This window comes from Gymnoscopelus microlampas (genome assembly GCF_963454915.1).
Source record: "Gymnoscopelus microlampas genome assembly, chromosome: 20".
Classification (NCBI taxonomy): Eukaryota; Metazoa; Chordata; class Actinopteri; order Myctophiformes; family Myctophidae; genus Gymnoscopelus; species Gymnoscopelus microlampas.
Window position 1 is genome coordinate 24,619,251 of NC_139957.1, and position 10,454 is coordinate 24,629,704.

Below are 10,454 nucleotides of genomic sequence, written 5' to 3' on the forward strand. Positions count from 1 at the left end.
CGCCTACCCGCTTGCCTTCAGCACTCCGAGATGGAAGGAAAAGACGCAAGTAAACTGAGGCACGGACATTTCTGTCTGTGCCACACATTACTGTTTGCTGTGGAACTTTTAATTATTAAAAAAAATAATTTGTTATTTTTATTTAACTAACTTACTTTTTTGGCAGCTTTCATGATTTATTTCATCAGACTTGTAGAGAGTGTTTTTCTTTCCCATTCCCTTCTCTCAGTTGTACTCCCTTTCCCTCCCTTTCATTCCTTTTCTTTCTGTCTTTCTTTTTCCTTTTAGTTGACCTTCCGGGTTTCATTCCAGGAAGAAGTAGGCAGCATTTGTCATCTTTGCGAGATCCTGTCTGCAGGCGCAGAGAGGAGTGGGCCTGGATTAGAATGGCTCTTTGTAAAACTCAATCTAACAGGAGAATTGTGATGGCTGGAATGGGTTTGAGTACACTCGGTCCTACGACCCCCCCCCCCCCCCCCAAAAGACATTCAGGCCTGCATTGTACCCAGTGTGACGGAAGATGCGGCGTGTTATTTTCCTGACACAAAGATAGCCTTGTGACAAATAGTGTGCACACGGATGCTTACCGTACGCCAGCCCTGAGTGCGCACACACATATTGCTGTCGGACATGTCCACATCTATAGAAATTTACAGAGAGATGGCTGAAGATGGGAAGATAATTATAGGGTGGTTGTTATTGTACAAAGACTGGGCTTTTTTTTTACCATGCTGACTGAAACCATTGAAGCCATGGCTTATCTTTTTTCTTTTCTTAAAGGAGAATTTCGCCCGATGTTATTCTTACCTTTATTATGACGTTATGATATCCTAGGACGAGTGGTACAGTACAGAAATTCCATAACCTCATAACGGATCCGCCACAGTTAAAAACCTGCGCCTATGGTCCTTAGCGTAAGCCGCTTTGATGTCACTTCCGGTCGGGCGCCGGAAGTGTCGTCAAAGCGTGACTTACTGTAAACATCAGATCTCTCCAGAAAAAAAAGCTATTAAACTACGCGATTTAAAGCAAGGACCATAGGCACTGGTTTTTAACTGTGGCGGCTCCATTATGGAATTTCTCTACTGTACCACTCGTGCTAGGATATCATAACGTCATAATAAAGGTAAGAATAACGTCGGGCGAAATTCTCCTTTAAGACACACGCATAACGAACACCCCTACGCACACATAGTAGATGTAAAGCTACATACAAATATTTAAAATGGGGCATTTGTGTTTCGTGTCATGCATCTTCACACCTGTATCACAGGACTTTAAAACCTGCCTTATTGAGGTGCTTCATAGTCCATCAGTGTTGCTTGTCAAAAAGAACTGATCGCGACGCATTGTTAGCTTGTAGATCAGTTCTTTTTGACAAGCAACACCCTTGTGCGATGGATGATGACAAAGGAGTCATCAGATGATTCTTCCAATGTCCTCCCAAGCAATAAAGAAAGAAATGAACCATGAGCTCTGTGGTTTGTCACAGGAAATGAAATGGGGGGGGGGGAAACGGGTCCCTATTTAATACCACAACCTGACTTTACAGCTAAAATATACTCGATTGAACAGAAATAAATGACTTTTGTTCCTCTATCAACCAACATGGCTGAAACATTTTAGGTTTTAAGGAATGGCATTAAGCGTAGAGGGAATGAGTCTTTTTATTTCTCTCCGGTGAAGACAAGAGGAATGCATATTTTAGTTCTGCTTGTGCTGGCTTCATGACACAGCAAGTGTTTAACAGCTTTTTGGGGAGGATTACCTTTCCCCGGGTATTCTCGTGATTTATTGATCTATCCATTGAGGCATTAAACACACATGGTATTGTTTCCCTTCAGATAGTATCAGTCTATACATGTCAGTGTATGGTATAGGTTACTCAGTGTTTCTTGTTAGTAGTATATTTGCATCAGATTTCAGTAATTGAGCTTAAGATTTTCAGAGCTCCTTATATTCACAGTAAGTCAATGATTTTGCACATCATGCTAATCAAGTGGTTACTGAGTTTTTTATATTTTAATACCATAATGTAGCATTTAGGTTATTTGATTAGCAATGCATTTGCTAGAAACAATTTAAAGTAGAATACAGACCACACAGTATGCGTACAATGCGTTTACCAAGTGGCACAGGAGAAAACAATGCTTCATATTTCTGCCCTTGTGTTTAAAGAGCAGTGCTGTGTGGACCAGATAGTGTCGTTCTACTCACGGTCTGTGGAGGCCCATCAGTCACAGTGTGGAGCTGGGCGCTCGTGATAAGTGGTTCCTTATAGATAACCTAGACGGTAGGCTTCCTTTTATAGGCCCACTGTCCCTCACGTAACCTTGTCCTCTTTCCCGCCCACACTTTTCTCTCTTTTCCAATGATTTCAGCTTCCTGTTTGGCTTTCAAGCTCCTTTCTACAAGTTGACATCTTTTGCCAGTGTTTAAGTACTGAATGACTTACTGTACTGTGTGGACAGTGGTAATCTGGAACGCATTTGGTGCAAGCTAACAGACGTAATGTCATTCATACTGTGTACAGTACACACACAGACAGACGTGTGTGTGTTCACACACCTTTCCACTGTAATGCCACAATTCAGTTACTGCATGGAATGGTTTCCATTTAATATACTTGTATATGTGTCTTGTGTGTGTTGACCTTGGAGAAAATATGATGAAAGGCTTAGAAAGGCGCTCTTTACGCTCCAACCTGAGAAAGTCGAATCCATTCTTTCTTGTTCATAGTGGTTCCTCAATAAATCGCAATTAGTGAGCAGCCTACATTTTTTTTTATCTGTAAATAATAACGATTATTATAAAAACAGACTAAACCAAAACAAGTATCTATTTCGGAAGAGTAGTTATTGACATCAAGAGCAGAAATATTGTTTAGAATTTTTAACTTTAAAAATGTTCTTGTTGTAGAGTGGGAAACCTTTTTTTTCTTTGTATTGTTTCCTCACCTTTAGATAACTGAAATTAGCAGCAGGGATAAGTTTCACAATACCCATTTTTTCAGCTTGCAATACATACTGCATCTATTTTTCCTCCAATAGCGACTGTTTTGATTGATGCACCATAAGTCAGCGTGTTTAAGGACCAGTTACAGAGTCACTCGCTTTTATGAACATTGCTTTATATTACAGTTTTATTTCACTGCAATATCCGGCTGCCAGAAAAACTGAGATAGAAGTACAAGAGAGTATTTCCTCTCTAACCCTGGCATTTGTTGAAGAGCTTCGTTGAGACCCTCTTTTCCCCATTTCTGGTTCCCATGCAGTCCTCTCCTCTCCTGTCTCTGGTTTGAGTTTCACGTCTCTCGGCGGTCTGATTGCCTGATAGCTTAAACATCTCTGCCTGCCTAGTACTCAGTGGGAGTGTGTAATCAAAGACACATGAGCAGCCGGCGTCCAAGCGCTGACCTTCTGATTTCACTCATCAATTCTGAGGGCTAATGTACAAGATCTATCAGGTCAACGCATTTGTCTCTCCATGCTGTGGCACGTATATATAAACGATTAGAATAAAAGGCACTTGGCCACTAATCTAAAAGTTCTTATGATAAATTATGCTCTCGAGCCGGGAGTCCTTCAGGTAATGCATTTGAACATTGAGCTGCTAATTTGTTTTTGTTTCTTCTTGTTGTGTTACATAGATGAGCGCCGTAAAACAGTCCTTTGTGACCAGGGCTTGAGGGGTTAAGAGTGGAGCAGTATGATCCGCATTCCAGCTCTGTCCGCCGTCGATGTAATGTTTCATCGTAGGCGGGAAGTTGAAACGGACGATACCCCATCCTCTTTTTTTTGGACTGATGCAAGATAACAGGGGCGGACATTTTTTTTTTGAACAAGTGAAACATAAACTCTGCCCAGAGTTTGGGCTTTGAGCTGCCCTCCCCCTTTGAATGGCGGCCATGGAAACGTCAAAGTAATCTATTTCTCATTTTGAGGGATAACTCCATCAGCCGGCACGTTCACACCGCGGATCTTCCCACTCCATGTCAAACCTAGAGTCTGTCTCTTCAATGACGGCTGCATGTTTTAAATGACCACCCTTATTTTTTATTATTGGCGTCTGTGTGTCATGAAGGTTAGAAGAGAGAGGGCAGAATAGAGTTGTCTGGTGAAAGGCCTCTGATAGAAAGTGCCACTTCAATTTGAGCACAGCTGCAGCTAAGCCTAGGCTGGCTTACTGTCCGGTCCCGACACTTTGCATTCGCTTCTCCTCCGACTAGAATGGATGTGAAAACTATTAACTTCAGACGGAGTTTGGCCCTGTCCATTTCTGATCCCCATGAATCGACTCCCCCCTTTCTAAGACCTTATTCATGGTTTTATCTTCCTGGTTGTGTTGTCAGAGCTCCAGTTCTGCAAGCGCTGTCTAATGCAACTTTTGAGTTTGGTTTATTTAAGTTTACAGACTCGCTGTTTTTCCTGGTTCTTTTTTGTTTTGTTTTTTTGTTATTTTTTTACTCTGGCTTGACATGAATTCTAAACAAAGCCTCTATTATGACCTAACCAAAGGTCGGTGTGACGCCGTTCATCCCTTCCAGAAAGTATTATTACATATCTGCTGTCCCTCATCATTAACTTAAATCTTATTTTGAAAACTATGTTTCTTGATTACATTTCCAGCGGAGGGGCCAGGGGACTACACCTCTCCTAATTTGGTGATGAGGGGTTTTAGCGGCTCGAGGAACCCTATCCCCTGAGCTGCTGACAGTCCTCAGCCCCCCTGAGTCCTCGCTAAGGACGGAGCTCGTGGTTAGAGAAAAGACTACTGGCTCTGTTTTGAGTAATCGTTGTGGTTTGAATTAGAAAGGGGATAAATTCTCTGAATAATGATCGCAAAACATTTTGCTTCAGCTGCCCGGGTGAAACTAAACACGCTCGCGTAAAACCTTAAACCGCTCTCCTTCTTTTTCTTTTCCCTTTTTTTTTCTTTCCCCTCTGCCGTTTTTGTTTTCGGATCGCGGCGCTGAGTTCATGGGAAACTCGCTCCGAGGTTACCTGCGCCCCTGCGAAGAGATGGAAAAAAATGATCACGGCCACGAGAATGTTATTGCAGTTAGTTGAAATATTACTAACCTTGTCAAATGTCATTTCGAATGAGAAAGCAAACATATTTTAATCAGGGCTTTTAAAGCGGGGCTTTTCAAACCGTTGACTCTGGGAGAAAGGGGTCAGCTAATTGCAACGTTTGATGTCATGTTTGGTCTCTCTTCCCATTTTGATGCGACTGCCTGGAAACTTATACTCTCCCTCTCTCCTGCTCTCTCGCTCGCTCACTCTTGCTCTCTCTGTCACAACTACGAAGAAACACACACACACACACACACACACTGGCAAATGAAAAACTACTGAAAGGTCTTAGCATGCTCGACGCTGTAATCTTCCCAAAGTGTTTGCTTCTCCTTCCTGTCGGCCCTCCTCTCAACTTCAACCTCCAACCCCTCCCTGCATGTATCACTGACACTGAGTCTGTCCCACATGGACCTGACGCCACTGAAATATAGGGATCGGGTTTGTGTGTGTGTGTGTGTGTGTGTGTGTGTGTGTGTGTGTGTGTGTGTGTGTGTGTGTGTGTGTGTGTGTGTGTGTGTGTGTGTGTGTGTGTGTGTGTGTGTGTGTGTGTGTGTGTGTGTGTGTGTGTGTGTGTGTGTTGTAAGTATGGTAGGTAGGTCAGTGTTTAGGGTCCAGGGTCCATCTCTCAAGACTGCTTACCAAAATATGAGCCCTGCTTTGGAACCAAAGCTAGTGGCAAAGCACTCCCACCAAGCCCTTCAACAGACATATTGTAAGCCCGTGTCATTTCGGTGACACAGAAAAAGCAGGCCTTACAGTAGGTCGGCTATTTTCGGCGCATGACACCGGCCGCCGTACGACGAAGAATGAATCGGGGCTTAAGCCTCCAAACACTTAGTCCCATATCTCGTTGGCTTTCATAATTACTGTTTTAACAGCAGCAGATGAGAGGGGGTGTATATACATTGTAAATTGTGTTTGACAAGGTGGGGTTAGTGGTTTTGTCGTGGCTTGTCTTTGGTTATTACTCATACTTCCTCCTGCCACAGATAAGGTCTTACTGGTGAACATACCAAGGTGAGCATTGTAGGCACAGGGCCCTTATCGCCGGCATTGATTTAGGGCAAGAACCATGTGACAGAGGTCATTGTGCAGTAAAGCTATCCATCATCCTGGTTTGATTTCTGCTCAGACCTGTCTCCAGGTTGTCTACACGTAGGCAGGCCGCTCACGGGAAGCAGAGGGACCCGTGGCGTAGGGTAGGGTGGGAGGTGCAATGCGGAGGGTATATTCCAGTTGTTCTCAACCTGTGGGCCGGGGACCACTCGTGGGCCACGAGAATATTGCAAGTGGGCCCCCAAATAATTAAAAAAATATATATATAAGATTTTGATTATAATATAACATTAATATAAATAAATTATATATATATGTATATATATATAATGTAAACATTTTCTTTAAAACCTTTACCAATTTGTTTTCATTGTGATACCGATAGATAGGAATACTGTGATAGTTCCATTGATCCAAACCAAAACACTTTAATATAAACATGCCCTGAAAATGCTTGCGGGCCATCCATCTGACTTAACACGGCACTTAACGGCAGCTTTGTCGGGTGGGTGGGGCCGCAAAACGCTTTTGAGATTTTCAAGTGGGCCCAGATCCAGAAAAGGTTGAGAACCACTGGTATATTCTGTAGAGCTGCAATGCTAATGGTGTGTTTGGAGATGACATGGCTCAATGATTACCGGGTTGACTTATGTGTTTCACAGTGTTGTTTTAAATTTGATTCAAACTTGTGGCTGTAACATGTGTTTTGTTGGACCCTCTAATAATTAGAGGGTCCAACAAAACACACGTTACAGCCACAAGTTTGAACAAATAAAATATGGATCTCTATAGTAATTAGAGTCTAATTACTATAGAGATCCATATTTTATTTGTCTCACAGAATAAGGTTTGCCATATTTGTATAAATCATCCATGATCTACAGATATGATTTCCCTGATAGCAGATCTAATTGATTTTTTTTTATGAAAAAAATGTTTCCACAGTTTATTTAGCTGCATAACTCTGCATGTGTTCCACAGATTTCCCGATATATTAGAGCCATTCACATTTTCCTCCATTTAAATTCAAGGTACTTGTTAACCTTGTCGTAAATAAATGTACAATCATAAACAGAAAAGATGAGTATTTTCCCCTGTGCTGGGATATTTTCTCAGATGTCTGAAGATGGGTATTTATTACTGTTAATGTTGCTCATGGCCTTCTGGGCCAGTCTTGTAACTTTTGGCTTAATGGTTGTATTTTCCCTGGCAATCGTATTGGAGAAATCATACTTTCAAATATGCTATGATTCATAATATTGATTTGTCATGTAGGTTATTTATTGCTCTATTTCCAGAACTTCTGCAGAAGTTGGAAACTGCCAGATATTCTCATAGAGCGATTGTGTTTAAGCGGTTGTGAAATCATTGCGCTGAGCACCGAGGAGAAAGGTATTCCTGGAGAGTGTAATGGCTCCTGTTTTGTTTTGCTGAAATAGCTACCTAGCATAATGTGTAGCTCACTCCAGCCCTACAGAAGATAGCTTAAGTAATTACACTTCAGTCTGTAATCAAACCTGTGTCAGGTCGTCTGAGAACCTGGATTTGTCCGATGGATTTCTGTTAAATACAAGGGCAGCTTAAAACATTTTTATGGTTCTCTCCTCAAATTATAGTTTTCCCCTCCTCAAGCCCCTCTAAAATGTGTCACATCCCATTACACAAATTTGGATATGCTAAATTAGCGAAGAGAGTGCTTACGCTATGAATACGTTGGCCTTTTTTTCATTCTTTTCTTTTTTTCTTTCTGTGCGCAGAGGGTAAGCATGTTGGGGGTTGGGGTGCCGTTAACTCTAAAAAGTTGTCTTGAATTTTCTCCCCTCGGAAGATGATGTGTTTTTGCAATTCAAATATTTGCTCATTCTCCTCTCCATTGCAAAGCCCCTTTGAAGCGGGAGAGTTCTATCAGGACCAATGACAGTGTGAGTGTGCAGCGTGACAGCGCAAGAGGCAGCTCCGGACTATTTCTAACTGCATATTTAAATAGCAAGGAAATCAAAAATCTAAAATGTATGCAAATGATGGCATGTTTTGCATGCTGATATTTTTATGATTTGGAGGGCTTGCATATTCAGGTAGTGTTCAGTACGTGCCTGGCTTTAGCAACATTAATCAGAATTACTTTATGTGCTCGCCGCATCCTTGATCTCCGTCTAAACAAACATTTCTGGGGGCGGAGGGCCTGCAATTTGGCACATTTACTTTTGATGAAAGGCTTGGTTAATGTTTTTTATGGTCCATTTTAAGTGAAAGACATACTTTGGGCCTCAGGCTTTAAAGGGAAAGCGGGAAAGTGAACACTCTGAAGTCTGAATACTTTTGCCTTTTAATCTGATTATTCCTCTGCTACACATGAAGGATGGGCCCTGCCACCTGATCGCTTTGAGATGCATCATCATAGCTAAATCTGGGGTTCCCTTATATAGCGGGGGTGTGCTTCTTTGGAATTCAATAGAAATAATCTATGTATTTACTTTATTGAGTGAATGCACAATGGCATGTGTGCATGTGTGGGTGATGCTGGGAAGGCATCCATGTTCATTTAATCTCCAGCTGTGCATTCAGCATGAAGAGCATTAAACCTGAAGACCGAGCCCTGCAAATGGGCCGTAAGCCTGCCTCGCCTCCTTAAGGTACAGAAAATATAAAATAATTAATGGAATTGTCATCTCGTTGAGCAGCCCTTGCACTCTGCACCCTGTAATTCCAACCTATTTCTCCCCCTTCCCCTCGCCACAAATGTTCTCTTTTTTTTCTAAACAGCAATTAATCTCATTTTTAGTCCAATTTCCACCCCTCTCCTAGAGTCAGAGCAAGTCCCCTGTTTTGTTCCTATTTGGCTTGGTTCCTCTGCATAGTCATTAAGGGCCCAATTAATGTCACCCTTTAGCTGAAGAGTGCTCATTTTTATTGGGGAGCTGACAGTCGCCGCCATGAGTGCCGCAGTGTAATATGCATTAATTGCCCCGTAACACTGGTAATTACCAGTTCTTCAAGCCTCTCGGTAAACTGTCATGCCCAGACACGACTGCTTTGAAATAGATTACTCATTAGGGGGACCTGCCCTGTTTTCCAATGGGGGCTCGCTGGGTTGGCATAAAAAAGGAAGAAAAATCTGCTGCTTGAACAAATAGTTGCCAAGAGCAATTTCCTATTACAACTTCTCAGTGACAGCTTTTCTCACTCTTTTTTCCCCCCTTTTTCTTTTTTTGTGTCTCCTCAGATGACATTCCACCCGTCAGTTGAGGTGAGGGTCAGTATAGCGGAGACAGAGGCCCGTCACAGATCTTGTTGATAGCGGCTGGTTTGCTTTACCACAGGTTGACTCCTTATAAGAACACCTGCTCTGGGGATTTGTCCCGTTAGGGATATTCCCTTGGTTTCTGCAGAATTCCCCTTCTGTGAATATATTTTTGTTTTCTGTGCCATTGCACAACATTGCCCTTAACTGCATAAGCCTTACAGTACTGGATATCCTTCGTCATACGAAAATTTGCAAAAAAAAAACTTGACAAGCTCCAAACGCATTGTGATGCGAGTCATGCTACGCGTTGTGAGCTTGTAGGTCTGCTATTTGCCTAAAATGGGGACACCTGGGTTAATGTGGTTAATGCTTAGAGAGCAGAGCATTGTAAGCCAAGATCATTGAAAGTGTCAATGTTGGTGTTTGATCTGGGGCATTCTGGCCCTCTGTACATAACATCAAGGCAGTGTTGATGTTATGAATTCTTGTTCAAATATTGATGCTGACCTTGCCTATGTCTTGTGTGTGCAAGCTGTGGATTCCCTGGGTTTTTAAACATTTCACAGTTCCTGAAACATGCCTCATGTTACTGGAAAAATTAATTGATAGCGAATACAAATAAATGTATTAAGAACTGGTTAGAGCACAAAAGCTGTATATGTCGTGTGGGTGTCGCCGTTGTACTGCGATTAGATAGTATAGACGAGAGATCAAGTCAAACAATGTCAGCTATCGCACGTCTTCCGCAAAGAGAGGTGTTGGCCTGTTTAGTCATGCTAGAAACAATATTTAGATTTCACCACAGTTTGGTAAACCCTCCAAGTGTGCACTGGGTGAATTTCTCTCCTTCCATTCCTTTTTTTCTAAAGCACCTTTGTGTCATTACCCATTTACTATAGCAAGGAAAAGAACAGAATGTGAAGACCAGAGAAGAGCCTCGCTTGCATACACACTAACACACATTGGCGCACGCGCACACACACACACACACACACACACACACACACACACACACACACACACACACACACACACACACACACACACACACACACACACACACACACACAGCACAC

General features: G+C 42.3%; 1 protein-coding gene across 8 annotated transcripts in view; it reads left to right on the top strand.

Moving 5' to 3' along the window:
* Positions 1–10,454, top strand: part of cdin1 (CDAN1 interacting nuclease 1) — a 75,249-nt gene that overhangs the window by 50,131 nt on the left and 14,664 nt on the right. Inside the window, exon 12 of one of the 8 annotated variants that reach the window (XM_084044794.1) lies at positions 9,358–9,430. The exons of the other annotated variants lie outside the window; for them this stretch is intronic. Within the exon in view, the coding sequence (XP_083900920.1) occupies positions 9,358–9,361 (4 nt within the window). The 3' untranslated portion in view covers positions 9,362–9,430. Of the gene's footprint in view, positions 1–9,357; positions 9,431–10,454 lie in introns of those variants that run through there. 8 annotated transcript variants of the gene reach the window in all.